The sequence below is a fragment of the Tympanuchus pallidicinctus genome, unplaced genomic scaffold, assembly GCF_026119805.1.
Source record: "Tympanuchus pallidicinctus isolate F22 unplaced genomic scaffold, pur_lepc_1.0 scaffold30, whole genome shotgun sequence".
NCBI classification, from domain to species: Eukaryota; Metazoa; Chordata; class Aves; order Galliformes; family Phasianidae; genus Tympanuchus; species Tympanuchus pallidicinctus.
In genome coordinates this window covers 5116398-5136080 of record NW_026294748.1, presented here as the reverse complement: position 1 = coordinate 5136080, position 19683 = coordinate 5116398, and the positions used below count along the sequence as shown (strand labels likewise).

The following is a 19683-nucleotide window of genomic DNA, read 5'->3' as shown; positions in this document are numbered from 1 at the left end:
AACTTCTGAGAGCAACTATATTTGGGACATTATTTTATGTTCGCCTAGGGAATTTTGTGCTGCATTCCTGTCAGGCTGTGCCTCTGCCATACACTCACAGTTCCCAGTAATTTGCAAGGAGCCTCCTGCCTCTTCCAGGAGCGAGAGTGAGTGTGACTCTCCCTGACTTCAGTCCCCTATAATTACATAGGAGCTGTGCACAGGTGTTGCACTGGCAAATAGGTGCAAGGCTGAGCAAGGGGCACATCCACATACCTGACTGGAATTGCTGGATGCTTTTGCAGAGGCCGCTGGCACTTGTCCCACTGCAGACTGGTGATCCTGCCTCTGCGGTGGGGTGGGCTGGCTGCCTGTGGGTGTGCGCTGTGCAGCAGTGCCAGTGCCATCTGCCTGAATCAGGGCTGGACCAGCTGCATGCTGACATGTTGGTGCACGGTTAGGCTCAGCTGCTGCTGTCTGGATGGTTGTCAGGTACGGCACTGGGACTGGGGTGCTTTTCTCCCCAGCAGTTACAGGAGTCTCAAGTTTGTCATCAGCTGAACAGGTGGAAGTGAGCTGCTTGTCCCCAGACGTGCATGCATGAACGTGGGGCTTATCCATAGGTAAGTCGGTTGTAGGTGGCTCCCAGTCGGGCAGTGCCCCTGGAGCGTGCTGCCGTGTCTGCTCCCAGTCCTCAGCAGGGGCTGGGAACTGCTCTTTGTTCTCCATTTGACCAGCAAGGTAGCTGGGCTGCTCTTGCTCTGCATCTCTTCTAGCAGGCACATCCCCAGGCACGCTGGTGTGAAGAGGCTGGGGGTCCTGACTTCCAGGTGCACCTGGAGGGTGGTTCTGCTCCTGAGCTGTGCTGCTAGCTTGAAAATCCTGCTCCACTGGTGCACTAGTCTGGAAGTGAAGCTGGTTCTCAGGCAGATCAGTATACAGGTGAAGCTTGTCTGGAGCTCCAGCAGAGAGATGGAGCTTTTCCAGAGCTGTAGCAGCTTCAGTTTCTCCATAAGTGGTGCTTTCAGAGTGGGCATCTCCTGGCTTTTTCTGAGACTGAGCAGATGCTTGCTGTGCAGACTCAGCTAACGCTAGGGCTAGCATGCGCGCTGCGTTTTTCGGAGGAGGAGGAGGGATAAGAGACACAGAACTGACAGGAACAGGATCCTGGGGGGAGTCGAGGGCAACTGCTCCTAATAGGGGGAAAATCGAAAGAGAGAGTGATTTTATGTTACCCAGTAAGGAGAGTGACCTAACCTTAATGACTACCCCAAGAAAAATAGATGCTTTCCATATTTTCACAGTAGTAATTCCTTCTGATGCGAAACACTGTATCTTCTGTCTTACATACAAATGCTGCTCAATAGCACAGCAGTTCATCGCAAAGAGGGAAAAACACAAGAGATTGTCTAAAGGCTCCTCTTGTATTTCTAAAGAGGTAGGAAGTAGGTAGCAGAGAATGAGACACCCTTACACAATTTTGATCATAAGTTTTTGGGCAAAAAGGATCCCTTCTTCGAGTGTTGGCAGATCTTTAACTTAAAAAAAGAGAAGTCTTAGATGAACTATCAGCTGAAATGTTTTAGAAGAACATGCTATAGATTTTCGTGTACAACATGATGGGAAAAGAAAGCAGAATAGAAAGTATTATGGACAGGTATCCGAGATCTGTGTGATGTAGGAAGAAGACAGAGGTTAAGACCGTACCGATTTGCACAGCCCTGCAAGAACACTTGTGATCAGAACTGACGGGCAATCCCCTCTCCTAAAAGGCACGCAGAGATGGACTTTTTTGAGAGCAGGTCCCCTTTGGAACTTAAAGAAAGAATGGAGGAAAATGCACTGTACCTGGCTGTGCGTGTCCACTGGGTACAGTCTTATTCTGACTGCTTGACATTGGTCTCTCCCCTTCGTCTGGCAACTCTGGTTTGCCAGCAGCCACTATCTGGGCATGCTTTAGCTCTTGATGGGCTTCCTCCTCTGCTGCTCTTTCAGTTTCTTTCAGAGGTAAAGACATCTGGGTTGGGAACCTGTTTGTGATTTCAGCGATACCAATCTCTTCGCTCCAGTTGGAAGTGGAAGAGTTTCTGGTTGTGATGAGCATCCCCCCAATTGATTCTGACGTGCAGCTGGGCAGTGCAAAGGAGACAGGTTCTGATGTGGTCAGCGGTGGAGATTTGATGGGCTTTTTCCCCATCTGGGGCGAGGTGTCGCTGGGTTTGAAGGTCTTCTCTTCTGTCGGGCTCAGGTCTAGAGTAAAGAAGGGACTCATCTTCTCTTGGAATGGAGAGACTGGCTCAGAGCTCGTGGCGCTGCCCGGTGTCTGGGACTGGCTGCCTGATTCTAAGTCCTTCTTCAAGAGGCTCGGCTTCTCCTTACTGATGCCGAGGGACTCCAGCATGGAGGTGCTGCTGTCTGGGCAATCAGACTCCGTTTGGGGTGGGCTGCACTGAAAAGACATTGGGTCAAAATCCAGGCTAGCAACACCAATATCTGGTGGGCTCAGGTCAACGTCTTCGGCAGAGCGAGGAGAAATGAGGGCAGGAACGTGGATGAGCTCCTTATCCCCATCACTGTTGTCATGTGGAAGGTTGTCATAAGAATTGCAGCGATTCATGCTTCCTAAAAGCTCTCCATTGAAGGAAGCAGACAGTGCATCACTACTGGATCTGGGTCTTCTGGGTCGAAACCGGTTAGATTCACCTAGGAATGAATAGATACATAGGAGTTAAGTGTCAAACTTTCACTGTCTGAGGAGGCAATGGCTTGGTGCTTCTCAATTGCATGCAAGATGCTCACTTGGCGAGCTCTAAACAGAAAAACAGTGTAGTTATCAATAGCTGTTAATTAAGTTTGCTCAAACTCTTTTCAAAGCAGTTATCAGCCCTGTCTCAGTCTGGAACCGAGCTGTTTGCATAAGTGAAATGGGTTGAAGTGTGCTGCGGTTCTGCCTCTCTCAGGAAACATTTTCCTTCCAATGCTACCTTTTTCAATTTAGAAGAGAAAGGGGGAGAGGGCAAGGAATGAAAGGTATACAAAACCCTCAGATGAAGAACAAAGATCTGAAAAGCACTGCTCTGATACCACTGCCCAACAGGGCTGGATAAGCTGCTTCATTAACAAGTCCAGCTTTTACTGAGGGGTGGCAGGCATCTGCCCTGCTGCTTATCTGCAATCTCAGTGATGTTACCTTTTTTTTAAACCCACATTTTGCCTTACCATCAACGGCGTGCAGAGAGGTAAGTGATTCTTCACTTTTAGCTGAGCGAAGAGTCCCGCTGTCTCCTCGTCCCCCTGGGGAAATAAAATCAGACAGTGACAAGCTGAATTATGGAAGTGGTTGACATTTGGTTACGGAGTGGTGGCAGGAAGGCTTTTAGCAACGGTACCACTGTCTTGAAAGTAATAGTTGTGCTTTTATTGTTTGCTGTTTGGTTTGCACTCCAAAGCCCTTGAAGAAAACCATTATCCTGTCACGGTGTTGATGTGATTTAGTCTAAGATGAATGCAATGTTTTTGTGGGGGAGGTTGGCCTGGATGGCTGGCAGAGGTCCCTTCCAACCTGTGAGTACGAGAAGTGATTACAAGAGAGTATCAATTTTTGATACCAAAAAGCCAACTAACTGCTGCAGATGATGGGTTGGAAGACAGCTGCTCCACATCCCACTGTGCCAGGCAGGTCCTTCTGGATGTGCCCGTGGTAACTGGGTAACTCCTGACAGCAACACTCTCACAGGGGGGAAGCAAGCAGCATTTGCACAGCTGGTTTTATGAGCACTAAACAAGCACAACTAAAATGCTCAAGGGAGACTGTCTTCACGTACAGCCATGGAATGTGTTTGTTACGCTGAAAACTAGAGGTTATAATTTAAAAGGGCATCAGGGTGAGGATGGGACACAACTCCCCGCTGGCCACACTTCAGGATTTGTGGTATGTTCTTCTGCAAAAATGCACAGTTGCTGTTTTTAAACTTGGAAAGAGACAGTAAATTATATATGGAAAGGGCTGAGAAGTCAGAGTCTACGTAGCTACAGAAAGATGCTGGATGCCTTCTTTCTATGGGAATGTTTGTGGAAAAGTGCTTTTAAGTAGTTTAGATGCGTGTCTTCTGACAAAAGCAAAACGGTGCCAGAAGTGTATTCCTACTTCCATAGCAAGTGTTGGAAGAAAACATTGAGAGCTTTGTAGAGGTGCTCATTTACTGTCCTTCCAAAGCTACTCGGAGGAAAGGCAGAAGGGCTGTGCTCTAAGAGGTCCGGATCCTGAGTGAACACATTCGGAAAAGATGGGTTAACTAAAGATGCTATGCACGGGCTTGAACGCTAGAAGGAGATCCAAGCACACTGAAAGCATGAATCCTACACTGCTCTTTTTTTGAAAGCTGGCTTTGCAGCCTTACCTGCCAGGGCTATGACCTTCATCTCCGAGGGCTCGCTGGGGTTGCGCTGCAGTTTGCGTTTGGACACAGAGGATGACTTTCCCAGGTTGAAGAAGGAACGCCAGCTGCCAACGGGCGATTTCTTCATCTTACTGGGCGGTCTTTTTCTGGAGTGAGAAAACAGAGTGAATGGGGTGAGTTGTGGTGCAGGGTGAGGGAAGAGCTGTGCTGAGCTCTTGAGACCATTGGCTTGTTCCTAGCATTGCCCAGCCTCTGCTGAAACAGACCTCAGAAACTTGGTCTCTTTCAAAGATGTTTCCATTCTTACAGCTCAGCCCTGAAGCTGGCATGAATTCCTCCAATCTATGCAAAGCAAGATGCAGTGCAGGTGAGCAAAGGCTCCACAGCTGTACAGTACAGCATGCAAGGAACAGCTTTTATTTTATAACTGCTTTCTGAGGAACCATGCAGCCTTACAGGGCATTCAGAAGCACCGCTTCTGCTGTGATAACAAATCATCAGCCTCCTCCCACTGCCCTGTTTGATTTCCAGTGCCAGCAATTCTGTCCAATGGGTCTGCTTAGACAACCAGAGTTTGTTTCAGGCATGGGGTCCTGAGATCTGGAAAACCCCAGTGTTTCCATGTACAACTAGCACAGGCAAGGATAGAAATCTGATGGCTTTATACATCTTATGACTGCCTGCTCAAAAAGGAAGGAATGGCACTGTTGTGTGGCTAAACTGAGCCTACTGGGCAACTGTGTGTTAGTTCATTGAATCCTCAAGAGTCCAGAGTGGGTGGAAATTGCCTACAATGCTTTATGCATGATTAGTGTAAGTTAGTTTCAGTAAGTTTTTGCAGTAGTAATAATACAAAACAAAACAAACACATTCAAACCAATGTGCTGGAAATGAAACTCCTCTCTACCTTTCTGAGGGAAAGTCAATGACCGTGTGGAATTTCCCTTGTAAAGCTGCAGGTCCTTCTCCCACTTCAATGTATCTATTGTCTGTCACCATGGGGGAGTTGATCTGGCCTTGTGTCCGTGCCTGTGCCTCCTCCAGCGTGAGCAGCTTTGTGGAGGGAGAAGACACCAACAGAGACTTGGGTCGTGATAAAGAACTGTGTCCTGTAAGGGAAAGACACAGATAAGAGGGAGGATCAGAAAGCAGCAGCACAGCCATCACACTTCAGGGGGAGGTGATATATTCTACAAAGACTTGGCTATCCTAACCACTGGAGGATGATGTCAAAACAACCATTTTGTCAGGGATGTTTATGATGAAGGACAAACTCATAATTGAGAGCAGCTTACTGTATTGAACACACACACACAAAAAAAAACCCTGGAAAACTGGGTCAAAGAGGTAGAAATCTTCACTGCCATACTTTAATCAAGCTTCATCTCCATGCAAAACATCATAATGACAGTGAGTTTTGTTCTTATAAAGTTCAGGTTTAAGCATTTTCAGGATACGGCAACAGGAAATGCTGTACACACTGAAGCTGCTACAAACCAGTGTGCAAGTGGATACAGAGAACTGCATCTAGCTGTGTCTTTCTCTTGTCCTGCTTACAGCCTGTGATTGTTTTTGGAGATAAATGCCAGCTGCTACTATCTGCTGTTCAGCCTTAGAGTGCAGAGCAGTGCTGCAGGGAGCACGAGGAGTCTGCTCTAAGAGCTGTCCTTGTTTGCCATTGCTTACAGAGCAAGCATTTACGTGGTTATGCTCATGTGAGTAAGAGGTGTGGGAAGGAAGTCTGTCATCCCCTTCTATCACCATCCTGGTTGGATCCATTCCTACTATTTATTCCTTTAACATCACAGCTCCTGGGTAACATGTGCACAGCCTCAGGTGTCTGTTAGCTGTACCTGTGTACTCAGGGTGAAGTTTGGACCAAGCAGGTATTCAGACATCCAGCTGTCTTGCAACTAGACTGACTTGGGATGGCTTAAAGCAGGATGGGGAATGCTTTTGCTTCTATCAGCCTGGTACAGGTTGGGATGCTGTGCTGAGAAGGACTGCTTTGCCAGAGCTCAGTATTCCTGAGCTTAGTTGATGCAGTGCAAGACATCCTGACCCTTCTGCCCCCCAGTTTTGTGGTAAAGCAGACAGTGTGAGCCTGAGTCATTAAACAATTAGCCAAATTTAAACGCTCCACTCTAAAGCCTGGATGATCATTTGGCTCAGGTTCTTTGCATGTTGATCTTCCCCTGGCAGAGCTCCACCTGCTGTGGGCTGTCCTTTCCCAGCCAAGCTAACCTCTGGTCCTGACACAAAAACTGCTTTCCAGCAGGAACAAAAGCTGGACTTGCAGCAACTGTGCTGTCCAAAGTAGAGTAATGCTTGTATAAAAATGGGAGGCAAAAAATATTCTAGGAAAGCAGCTCTGTAAACTCCACAGGTGTTAATAACTGCATTGGCTGTGCAAAATTCATTGGAAGGTCAGCTTATCAAAGCAGATGCAACAAACTGTGAAATAGTAACAGCTTGTGCTCTTCACGTTTACTCATCTAACATGAGTAGTGGTTTTTAAAAAGAGAGGCAATGGGGAACAGACTTAAGTTATTCTGTATGGCTTTTCAGTGCTAGGATCTAACGGCAGCAGCCAAACATTCCCATGTATGTTGTTGTACAGCATCCTGAGCTATTTCAGAATGATGATGGTGGCCATGTTTGCCATATTCTTATACAACCTTGGAAATCTGTTGTCTCCTTGTTAGTAAAAGCATAGTTCAGATATTGTGGAGGATTTCCATTGTCTGCTACTGTTTTTGATCAAGGTAAAGTTAATGGAGGAAGATCCTCACCTGCTCCATCTCGTATGACTGAGCTGAATTTGGAGCTGAAGAGGACGTCTGTGTGGTTCAAGATGAATTCCACAACGACTGACTGGATCCGCACCTCCATGAAGGCAGCTGTTCCACTGAAGCAGGCAGACTCAATCTGCTTTGATCTGAAGAAAAGGCAGATTAAGTACCACTGCATCCAGCCAGAAGAGTGGGAAGGTGTGCACCCCTTGGGTAAGGCTTTGGCTCATGTTAACTGTTATGCCTCACTGCACGGGCAGACAAGACATTAGGGATAGACAAGAGATGAAATCTCATCAAAGCATTATACAGACATCGGACTGACTGCAGTGATTTATACCCTGCTGTGGTTAACCTGGCAGGTGGCTCAGCACCATGCAGTTGTTTGCTCACTTCCTGCCTTCCCAATGGGACAGGAGAGAGAATCAGGGGAAAAACAAGTAGAACTGGTGATTGAGATAAAACCATTTATTAAGATAGAGAAAAGGAAAAGAATAATAGTTACAACTATGTACTGCTCACCACCCCCAGCAATGCCCAGCCAGCCTCTGAGCAGTGGAAGGAATGAACTCCCACCCCCTTCAAAACCTCCTTGCCATATGGGATGGAATATTCCTTTATCAGTTTCACTCAGCTGTCCTCATCCTGCTCCCCCCGACTCCCTGGGTTCTCTGCTGTGAATGGCCTTGGCTCTGCACAGCACTGCTTAGCAGTAACTATGAACATCAGCTATCAGAGCTGGTTTTCTCTTAGAACCATAACATGGCACTGCAAAAAAAAAAACAAAACAATTCCATCCCAGCTGAAACTAAGACGTACCCAGATTTTAGGTTTAGGCTGAAAAAGGCAAAAGAAACACTGGGTCAAAAAGGAAAAGAAGAGTGTGGCAGGTCCAGATGGAGGTAAATGTATTGCATACATAAAGCAGGAGCTCACCCTTAACTTCCTTCCAGAAACAATGAGTGGCAGTAGTTTAATGCAGTGGCACTGCACAAAGCCCAGCATGGGCTTCTACATGGCTTTCCCTCCAGCAGGGAATGTCTCCAGCTGGTCCTGCTCAGCAAGAATCCCAGTATTCATAACAGCAAACTCAAATGAGATCTTTTAAAAGGAGTGCTTGTGAGTGAATTGCCAGAGAGGAGAAAATAGCTCTCCCTCATTAACTGCTCACAGGGGGAGCTATGACTCAGACTTCTCAGGCTGGTTACAAAGCAGTGCAGAAATCAATGCAATAGAGGCCAGGGGTGATTTTCTTTCTTTTAAAGCACAAATTTTAAAATTACACCATTAATTTTAGAACACCCCGTCAGGCACATGGAAAACAAACTGTAGGGAAATGATCTTGGAAAAATGACTCCAAAGTCTGAATTTTTGCAGCCAAAAGCTGTCAGATGAAAGCCTGGAGATTTCTGCAGTGGGAAATCAGTGATGCCACTGGACGAGTTTTCCTGGATGATCAAGGACAAACCAGTTCCATACAGTGGAAATTATCATCTGGAAATTGTGCTGGCGGGGCAGGGGGAGAACAGTCCAGGCTCTTCCCCTGCTCTGAGTATAACTTATCAAACATGTGACAAGAGAAAAGCACGTTTGATGGAGAAAAGGGTCAGATTGTTGTGGTTTCCTTTTTCTGGAGAACAGATATAAGTCTTAAAATGGGAAAAAAAACAAGTTTACCTTAAAAGGTTTGGAGCCCAAACAATGGCTAAGTTCTTCGCGTGCATATTTGTGATGGTGCAGTAATCAGCTAAACGAGCTAAGTGTCTCATTAGGTATTCCAGTGTCCTGGAAAACAAGAGAGGCACAAATGTTCAGCATCAATGAGTGTGCCATGCTGCAATTGACAAAACGAACCTCAGTTCATTGTTTGCATTTTCTTTTCTTTTTTTTTCCCCTACTGTAACCAATCAAAACAAAAGTTGCACTGTGTACCCTCAGAAGAATGGTGAAGTTGTCCTTATCATAACAGCTACATGGGGGGGGGTCTCTTCTGAGTCATCCAGGGCAAAGGAAAAAGCTGCTTTCTGCCACAGGACTGGATCCAGCAGACAAGGAGGTGGACGGGGATCAGCCAAATGCCACCAGCAGAGCACCCTGGAACTTCATCATGTTGCTGCATTATCACCACCCCATGACACTAAAATGCAACTCATGAAGCATTTTGATCATTCTGCAACGTTTATTGAGAGTTCAGAGAATCATAGAATGGCCTGGGTTGAAAAGGACCACACTGATCATCTAGTTTCAACCCCCCTGCCATGTGTGCAGGGTCACCAAACACCAGATCAGGCTGCCCAGAGCCACAGGAGTTACAGGAAAGAACACTGAATATTAACCTGGTAAGGGGAGCCCGAGCTTCGAACAGCCCAGGATGCCAGCAAAGTGTATCTGAATACAACTTAAGCAATGAGTGCCTCCAGCTTTTTTACAGATGTAGGAGAGAGACCCAGCAGATTCCAGGTTAAACTTCACCTACCTGTGTCCATATGAAAATAAAGCTGCTTTTTACATTATCCACCACTGCCACTGCAAATCTGGGCAGAGGGAGAGGGGCTCCATCCCTTCCAACACACACAGCCCCATCTCACTGCATCTCACATAGTGCCCCCAGCAAACAGCACAGCTCAGCACCTGTCTGAATGCTCCTTCATCACCACAGCTCACATTTAGTTGGTATTAAATCCCATACAGCACATAAATCATTCAATGACGTTTAATTAGCAAATAACACACACTGTAATAAGTCAAGCTAATTACCATACACTACTCATCAATATCTGAATACCTGCAAGCATAATTTCTAATGTACATAATCATATTATGATTGGTCACATTGATGACCATGCATTATGATAGATTAATTATGGTAGGCTAATTATGTCTTACTGTAAATTATTAATACCAATCATCATACATTACATTTAGTTAACACTAAATATTATCACTAGTTAGTTATATATTAGATTTAGTTAGTTAATCATATTTTGAGATTAACATATATTATTTATACCAATCAATATATTAAAAATGGTCAAGACAAATTATTATTAATACCAATTACCACACTTTGTAGTACAAGGACATTTCTTGTACAGTGCAGAAGTTATTAATACTGGCTAATTGCCTATTAGTATACACTGCAATGGTAAGAGCAAAATTATCACACACCACAAATAGTCACAAATATCAATTAGCACATATTGATATTATCAATATTAATTACTGCATGCTAGTCTAATAAGCTCATTGCCATTTAAACAATAAACACTATCAATAGTTATTAAGTCAGTGTTAGCATTTGTTGATTATTATTATTGCTACTGGCATTAAATATTAAGCAGATACTAAGTGCCAGACTGCAGCACCACTGCAGCCACCAGCTGCATCCCCATGTTGAGGGACTGACCCAAAAATGGGCCCTCCTCAATGGCATCAGCCATTTCTGACCTCCTCAGCATGGATGTCCCTCCTGTATGGACTTCAGAGGAAGTAAAATAAGACTTTGCAAAGTATATAATGGTGGGTTAGTAATGATCTAAATAAACTACAAAGCATCTCCACGAGCCCCTTTAAGGTACACAGGCATAACGTAGCCAGCATGAGACAAAACCCGGAACGGCATCATTTGCTGCTCTGAAATGCAGCAGTGCAGAGCGAGGGCAGCACTGACCTGTAGTGAGGTGGGGGCAGCTGCTGGATGACATCGTGGATTCTCACCAACCGCTCCTCGTCTGTAGCAGCAGAAACAGCATCCTGGAATAATGCAGAAAGGGATTTAGACACAAATAGCAGCTGCAGGATCTGGAAATATGGGGGCAACGTGCTGCTCGTTAGCACTGAGGCAGATTTTTTGAGCCCCTCTGCCTTCCAAGAGGCATCTTGGGGAGATAGAGGTGTATGCAGCTGATGTGATAAAAGGATGAGGAACACAAGCACTGGGCTGGTTTACAGCCTGACTGTGCAGCTCAGCTCCCTGCAGTGGGCATCCATCTCCAAGTACCATTCCTGTTCTATGAATAGTTGGGGCATAGAAAAAAAAAGCAGGAATTCTCCAAATGTGGCATCAGCGTGATGCAGGACATGGCAGTGACATGTGAGTAAACCTCAAGGGGCAACAGAATAAGGGTCTCAGGCCTCAGGCACCACTATGCTCATTTCTCACTGTTTTAGTGGCAGGATGCTAACAGCAGGTGGGCACCTGGTGCGTGGGAAGCATGAGCTGCTTGTTTTACACATTACATCCTCTAGATCTCTATAATAACCCAAACTTAAACTGAATTTAGACCAAAAAAGGTGAGTAGATGTGTGTGTATGTGACAGGTCACACCACGAGGCCCTGGGAGAGCTAAATGAAAGACATTGCCTTGTACTTACTGAGAACTTCTCGTAGAGTTGGTAGGTCAGCAGAGGGTTCGGGAGCTCCCTGAAGTACATTTTGCAGAGGGAGCTCACGCTGTGAATGTCATGGATATAATTGTCCTTGGTTAGGTCAGGAATCTGCTCGGAGTCAAACTCATGGCTGCAGAGGACACAAAAATGGGCACAAAAAAGAGGAATTAAAAAAAAAACAACAACAAAACAATAAAAATTACAGCCAAGAAAAGCAAGAGGTTCCTGATGTACAGGAAGAAATAAATACTTAGTCACCAACACCACACGAGCCATGCTAGACTGGATGTTTCCAAAATAGACCTTTTCTTTATGGTAAGTCATTCTCAGTTAGCTTTACAACTGACTGCCTGGTCTACAACAACTTGCAGAGCCCCCAGAGCATGTTTTCCAGGAGCACAGAGCTGCCTGGAGGAAAAGTCCCTGCAGGTCAGAGCAAAAACTGCTTCCCTTTGCAGTTCAAAGGCCTGGAAAATGAAATGAGAAAGCAATGCTGAGCAGCAGCGCTGCTGGCAGCTGCTGTCCACTGAAATTTTAGCATGCAGAAATTCCTTGGGTCCACTGGTGAGCTGAGCATGCCTCTGCTATGGGGTGAAGAGTGCCTGGAACCACACGAAGACGATCCCTGTGCATTTCCTTGGTTTTTAGAGAGAGAAAAAAAAACAAAATCACAAACACCTATGAAAGAAAAGCTGGGCTTTGAAGGCCAGGAGCTGGCTTGCTGTTAGGGTCCGTGCATGGAGGTTGCAGTTTTGAATTAGCAGGCTGGCTCTGCAGGGGCCAGCAGGGTGAGTCAGGCACAGCGAGCTGTGAGAACAGGGACTGCTGCAGCCAGGACTTGGTTTCCCTGCAATCCTCTCTAAGCTGTAAACCAAAGTGCTTAACGTTGACATGGGGAATCAGCTTGTCTACACTCCAACTGCAGCAAAGTCAGGAGCTCGGTGACCCTCATCTTGGCCTCCCTGTCCAAGCCAAGCAGTGTGCAGCACAGAAGGTACAACCTGCCTTAGCCTCAGACACCACCTCTGTACTGCAGGGAAGATCCAGTCTCTAGCATGCCCAAGGCACCAGGAGTACTTGTAATTGCAGTGTCAGGTGTGCATCCCCTACAGGATGGGGAAGGAGATGCTCCCTGCACCTGGACATGAAGGGGCAGACAAGGGGAGAAGAGAGGTCTGCTTCTTCAGACAAGAAGAAGAACAGTCTGCTCCAGGTCCTCATCCCAGAGAAGGCACAGAAGGAAATAAAGGTTTCTGTTTTCCCCATCTGATGGATTCCCTGCAACCACAGTCCTCTGTGTTCAGTCTACACAGCTCCCACAGGCGTGTTCTGACTCATCACCTACTCACATCTGGAAAACAAACTTGTTTCCTGCTCTTGGCTCCACGGAAGAAGGAACTCAAAACCAAAAGCAAAGGAAGGCACCAGCTCACCCCTACAAATAAACTGAGCCCTGGCTGATGCCTGGCCTCATCCTGCCCTCCTGCTATCCCTGAGTATTTGCTGAGGAAGAAATCTCATGCCATGCTATAGAGAACTACCCCTGCAGAAGCAGAACACGGAGTGAGGAAATGGAAGCCTTACATTCAGCCTTCCCCAAAGGAAGATTCTGTTAGTGGAAGAGCTTTGCAGTATCTCCAAAAAAGCCAAAACCAGAATGCAGAGGGAAACATGCCAACTTGACACTGCTGTGCTTATCAGACTCATCAAGGCACATTTTGCTTACAAAAAGCAGTAGTGATTTAGATGAACAGGGATGGTGTCTACAAGTTATGCCATGTATTCCACTCCTTTTGTCCCAGAAAACTGAGAAGGATGCTATCATCTCATTCTCTTTTATTAGACCAGGGAATTATGCAGTTAATGTATCTGGAAAAACATTTTTAAATGTACATCCAAATTGAAAATGGTCACGGCTAAGCAAGGGGAAAAAAATGGGCTAGAGTGGTGACAGAAAGGATGGACCAGCTCAAGTTGGAACGAGGAATTAAAGGGTTGGAACTGAGGCAAGGACAACCATTTTCTTCAGCAGACTGCTGTGCACAGCAGCTACAGGCAGGGTCCTTGGAGCCCTCATAGCAAAGCCTCACAAGCAGATTTTCAAAATTGTGATGAAAAAACAGGATTAAGCAGAACCAGAATAAACCCCTCCATACAAGGGCTTGTACAGTAAGTGTGCCGGCTCAAAGCTGTCCATTTAACTTGGAAATAGCTGGTACAAAAGGATATCCTCCATAGGGAAAATACCCCTTTGCTGCCTCTGAGGGCCTGGAATTGGTCACATCCCACAGTGTTCCCTAAGTCCCTTCACAACAGAAGAAAGCACAGCAAGCGAGGGGAGGAAAAATCCAGAGCCTCACAAAAGGATAAAGGACATAAATGGTGACACGAGCAGCTCCCAAGTGGGGGTGAGGTGCACTTTGAATCCCCCACACAGCAATGCCGCCCACCAAGGATTATGCAAGTGCTCCATCACATGTCACTAATTAATTGCTAATATGCCAGGAGCCCAAATCAGCAAGGAGAAATATCAGCTGCTCAAAAGGGCTCTGGGAACAAAAGGAAACGGGAATGTAACCTGACAGCAGCGACACTGCAGTCCCAGAGCCTTCCAATGCCCTGTCCTGAAGGAGAACTTCCTGCACCAGCAAGTCTGAACACCCCGTGTTCCTACAGAACAGCAACAAGCCCTGCACAGCACTGCTGAGGACACGCTGCCTGCACGCAGCTGCCCCACAGCACAGGCCTCTGAACACCCCAAACATGGCACGTGTCCCATCCCAGCCCCACTGACAGCTCCGTCACTCACCGCAGTTTCTGGATGTTGGATGCGACGCCGGACAGGCGGTATATCCCATCCACAATGCCATGCTTCTCAATGAATTCAGTGCAGCTCTTGAGCACCTGGGGGACTAAAGAATAAGTGTCAGCAGTTAGTTGAACTTGTTATTCAAGTGTGGTTCAGGCTGTGCTCTTGTCACATCCCATCCACTAAGCCCAGCCGGGCTCCATTGCTTGGTTCTTCCTTAGAGGAGAAAGCTGTCAGAGATGTCACTGCTGGTGAGGAAACTGGACAGAGGTGAGTTCTTTGCTTTAAAGAAGTGCCAGGACCTATGAATCAGCCTGGATAAAGTCATTCTGGTGAAGCCAGGGACACTGCAAGTCCCATCACAGCTCCCACAAGAACGGTGGTGTTGAATCTCATGTCCAGAAGAGCTATGAAACTGATCCAATATGCTCTCTTCGGCCAAAAGGCTCCCTTTGTTTCCAGACCAACATGGATTGATTTACACGGTTTGGTTTCAGCAAATACAAATGTTGAGTGGATGCTGCTTTCTGCACAAAGGAAAGTGCAGTGTTTACAACTGGTAATTTCCTCCCCAAAGTACACAACAAACCACACTCACAGAAAGAGCAGACAGACCGTGGTATGATAGTATGGAAAAAATAAGCCCAGAAGATATAATTAGGTGTCAAGTTAATACCTAAGCCACTTCACCAACTGATTCTTTCCAGTTGACTTCAGCCCCACGCAGCATCCACTGCCTGAATATCTGTCCATCTGTAGGTTTGAGGAGGAGCACATCATGTTATCTATCATAGGGAGATAAAACTTCTCTAAGCACAGAGAAAATTAGGACTGAGCTCCTGTGAACAACAGCAAACCTGCAGGGCAAAGCCCACATTCGTGTGGATTCCTCCACAAAACACCTTTGTGCCATAAGTCCTATGATGATCAGGATTTATTCTTACATGAGATGCTAAATCTGATCCTCAATAGGTCACGTGGCAAATCCCCTTCTATCAAGCAGCAAATGCCATCTGCCACTCAATTCTCCTAAGTGTTGCTGAATGGAGATGCAGACAAACAGCAAGAGAAGAGTTGTTGTAAGTGGTTCCATGGGGGTCAGCAGAAGCACCCTGGCTTATGGGCACGTCTGCTCCACACTTGGGCACACAACAGAATGAACCACGCAGGTCCAGCCAGGCAGAACGTGTGTTCCTCATTTTGGAATGGGTCCTCAGTGCCATCAGCTGAATGTCTGAGAGCAGGGCAGGCAGAACAGATGGCCCTACACCAGAATAGGGTTTCAAGAAGCATTTTTAGAGGACACAATCTTTATGGAAAAAAAAAAAAAAAATTAAAAAAAACAAATTCCACACCTCTTGAAGAAGAAAGTTCTAAAGTGTAAAGCGGATAGGGTAGGAGTTGCACCATACTCCAGCAATTGCCAAAAAAGGCAACAGTGTGCCTTGCGTTGCACTGCGGCATTAGACAAGCATGGTCCAGGTATAAATGGATGCAGAAAGATGGGAGATGAGCACAGTACCCTCCCCTGAGGTGGACAAGGGACTGATGCTGACACAGGGTGAGGAAGGAGAGCACCGTGGACTGCAAAACACACGACATCAGCGCTCAGTTTCACACAGACAAAGGAAGATAATGTGGGATGTCCCACGAAACCAGCAGCACCCATTGAAAGAAATAAGCAAGCAAATAAATGGTGCATTCCCTGCCTGGCTGGTTCCCACCAGGGAGGCTGACACCACACAGCACAGGGGCAGCCCACGCAGCCCCCCTCTTTCTCTGCCCCTCCTTCTGGGCTTGATCTAGCTGTGTAAACACACAGCATGGTGAGAGCGGTATTTATGTCCCCGCTCATCTGAGCAGCGACCCGTTGTGATACTGTGAATGGGGTCAGGGGAGCAAGGAGGGGAGGAGGGGGCTGCAGAAGCAACAGCACACAGCACTCATCACGGAAGGGCTGGGCACAGTCAGAATTAATGCACACTGAAAACATCCAGCAGGCTTCTTCCACGCATTTCCTAATCTGGTTGCCAGGACGATCTGTTCTTTAAGCTAAATATATCATGCCAGCACCACAGATATTTTGGGGGGAATTTTGCATGGTTGAAGAAGTGACTGAATTACAAAGTAGGGCCTTAATTATAGTTGAAGGCCCTTTGCTGGAATGGTGATTCGATTTTTCTGATTTCTGAACAAAGATGACACCTGACAAGTGTGTTTAATCGCCCTCTCCCCTTTGAATTCTAAGCCCTTTAGCTAGATCCACACTTACATATGTGTATGGATGGGAAGAATCATCTGTTGCCACCAGAACAAAGCATCAGGAAGACAGCACAGGCCACAGCTTCACTGGGCAAACGTGAGCTCTGCCACAACCACCCCCCACACTGTGCCTCCTGCAGGCACCTATGCCTACCAGTCCCTGCTGTGGGGGCACAGAACTGCTGCCCGTGCTCACTGACCCCACACACAGCCCTTTGCAGATCCAAATCCCCGTGCATTTGTGGGGCAGCATTGCATCAACCTCTGATCTCATTCCTAACCCTGAGCTACGCCGTCTCCCTGCAGTGCTGTCACCAACTGACCGCAGTGTGCCAAACCCGCCTCCAGCTGCTGCATCTGAGCACCTCCCCTTGGTGAGGCTCTGAGCACTGCACACACAAAATCCACCACCTTCCTTCCCTCCATCCCTCACCCATTGCTTTTTCCAACCACGTTGGCATTGTGGCCAAACAATGGGAATGGCTGCCCCAGCCAAAGCCCTGCCAGACTGCATCCCTGCAGCAGCTGGAAGAATTGCTTCAACTTGTTCCTGAGCATCTCTTCGGTGCTATGAAAGGTTTATTGCATCTCTTAAGGCTCATCAACTGGTTAATTCTTCCCCATTAAGAGGAGGCAGAAGTTTTACGGTTTTCATTCCGAAGATCAACTTGATTCATCTTGAAATCAGACACATTTCCTCTCCTACCATCTTGTTGTTTTTTGTTTTGTTTTGTTTTTCCCTTTTTAATCATTTGTAATGTTCCCTCCCTGGATTTTTATTTTTCCAGTGCATTTCTGGAATCAGAACTATTTGTTCAGCCTGGGGAATGAGGCCTCCCATCAAGCTCCCTTCTAACAGCATCATTTCCACCCTATTACAGCAATAAGGTGTGCTGCCACATAAGCCAGGCCTTTGGCTGGTTAATGGCCCACAGCCTGTTGAAATGCAGCTGCTCAGCTGAATTCCACACACAGCAAACCAACGCAGAAAGCAAAACCTGTCACCCACCAAGCACAGCAAATGAACAGCCCTGAGTGCCACCCAAGCACAAAGGTAAAGCCAAACACATCCATCTCCCTCACTGCACAAACCCAAGGTTGTCTAAGAACATACCAATGAATATATTCAATAAATAGCGTTGCTCTTATCCCAAACATTCTCCTATTTTTAGCTCAACTTTTCAAAGAAATATCCAAGTATTTCCACCCAGGGCATCGCCTGCACATGTTTTTACAAGCATACAGACAGCAACACTCCCCACGTAGCCACAGAAAAGCTAACTCTGAAATATTTTCTTCCTGGGACCTTTGGCTCATTCTACATCTGTGTCCTTAAGTTTGAATCACCAGGATTAAGAGAGAAGAACAAAACCAAACAAACAGCGACTTAGAGATGCTCCCTTCCTGATTTTGCAGAAGCGACCCACACTGTAAGGATTCGTACTGCTGAGGTGCTGATTAAAGTCCAAAGCAGCACAAGCTGCACTATTTCCTGGCAACGTGCAACACTTTTATTTGAAGGTGTGACCCGTGTTCTGCATCCCTTGTGATAATGAAGAGGGGCCATAAAACACAGATTGGTTACCACGCAGTGCTCACTGCGGAGACAGCCTCTGGCACTGCCCTCTGCTGTGTAAGATGGGACTGCTTGGTTATGGCAGCTTGTCCAGGAACTGTGTAACAGAAAAAAAAGGGCAAGGTCTGAGAAACGTAAATCTCACCATGCTGCATCAAGCTGGCAGGCAGGCAGCCACGTTTACAGAGCACCGTGATGTCAGCAACATGCTCAGCATCACAGGTCTATCTGTGCTAGGGAATCCCTGCTTTCAGCTGCCATGCTTACTGCTTTTACATCCAAGATAGGCGTTGTTGTATGGCACGTCCATCTCCCAGGTGGTATCCACTTAACTCTCTGCAGTTGTTTGCATGCATGTTAAATGGAACGAATATACTACAGATACATTCCTACACAGACCATTTAGAGCAATCACACCACAATGAGTTAAGGGGGGCAAAGCAGGAGCATTTTCTTTTCTCCTGTTTGTTCCCCCTGCAGCTGCAGCGTCTCAAAATGCAAATTAATTTTCAACTCCCTGCTGTCCCCTGGGTCATTCAGGCATAAAGAATGCCTCTCCTCACAGCTGTAGGCATGGTGAAAGGGAGGGGACTGAGAAATTGTCTCTTTTCTTAACTGCCAGAGCTTGCACTGCCTTCTCAGTTCACCCTTTTTGCAACTACTTCCCCAGAAACAAGTAATTCTCTGTGGGAACCCCACATACCTCTTTGTGATGCTAACCCCATACCCAGCAATCTTGAGTTCCAGCAATTGAGAGGGCAGATGATGAAGCAATAACAGCGCCTGTTATGGTTGGAAAACTGCCCCAAATAGCTCAGAACTGTTGGCCTTTAGAAGTATCAACTGGTGCTCAACGGGGTTTGTGCATCTGCAGAAAGTGGGATATTCTCTACTCACGTGCACACTGGGACAGCCACCGCTGCAGGGTCCGTCCTGCTGTGGGTGTCTGTGCAGAGCTGCCAGCTCTGAAGAAATGCCTGGGCACACAAAGCACAGCAGCTCTGCATGCTTTTATACAAGTGCTCAGGTGGCACTTTTTGACATGTTTGGATCTGTGAAATTATGCAAATTCAATTAAGGAATAAGTGCTGCCTCAGAATGCATCGTCAGAGCCATTTTTTTCTGAGTCTACACTGCATGCAGAGCTGAGGCCAACAGGTGCTCAGATGCACGAGAATGTGCTGAGGTAGGATGGTGTTTCTTCACTGCAAAACATTAAGCAAATAGGAAATGGTAGAGGTCCATCAGATCCTGGTTTGGGCTCTGACACACAGCTCAGATGTTCAGATCTCCCCTTTGCCATTGGCTCCTCAAGAACAAGATAAATGACTTGGGGAGGATAAGAAGTGTACTGTGACTCTGTGACATGAAGCATATAAAAAGCTTCCAAAGTTTCAAGTACTGAAAAACGTTTATGGATGTAGAATCACATCCTCACCATCTAGGAGTGCTGTCCTCTGAGCTCATTCAGGCCCT

At 46.6% G+C, this 19683-nt stretch overlaps 1 protein-coding gene and 1 long non-coding RNA gene across 8 annotated transcripts in view; one reads left to right on the top strand and one right to left on the bottom strand.

The window, feature by feature from the left end:
- The window catches only part of LOC128087537 (uncharacterized), a 29916-nt gene extending 22672 nt beyond the window's left edge, over positions 1 to 7244 (top strand). Inside the window, exon 3 of the long non-coding RNA XR_008209891.1 lies at positions 7145 to 7244. This is a non-coding gene — a long non-coding RNA (uncharacterized LOC128087537). The remainder of the gene's footprint in view (positions 1 to 7144) is intronic.
- ARHGAP32 (Rho GTPase activating protein 32) overlaps positions 1 to 19683 on the bottom strand; it is a 175606-nt gene that overhangs the window by 6673 nt on the left and 149250 nt on the right. For all 7 annotated transcript variants that reach the window (XM_052697070.1, XM_052697076.1, XM_052697071.1 and 4 more), the window contains 10 exons: positions 14370 to 14472; positions 11546 to 11690; positions 10842 to 10924; positions 8849 to 8956; positions 7172 to 7317; positions 5287 to 5488; positions 4380 to 4525; positions 3199 to 3273; positions 1828 to 2682; positions 256 to 1172 (listed from right to left, as the gene is read on the bottom strand). In XM_052697070.1, coding sequence (XP_052553030.1) covers positions 256 to 1172; positions 1828 to 2682; positions 3199 to 3273; positions 4380 to 4525; positions 5287 to 5488; positions 7172 to 7317; positions 8849 to 8956; positions 10842 to 10924; positions 11546 to 11690; positions 14370 to 14472 — 2780 coding nt within the window. The remainder of the gene's footprint in view (positions 1 to 255; positions 1173 to 1827; positions 2683 to 3198; positions 3274 to 4379; positions 4526 to 5286; positions 5489 to 7171; positions 7318 to 8848; positions 8957 to 10841; positions 10925 to 11545; positions 11691 to 14369; positions 14473 to 19683) is intronic.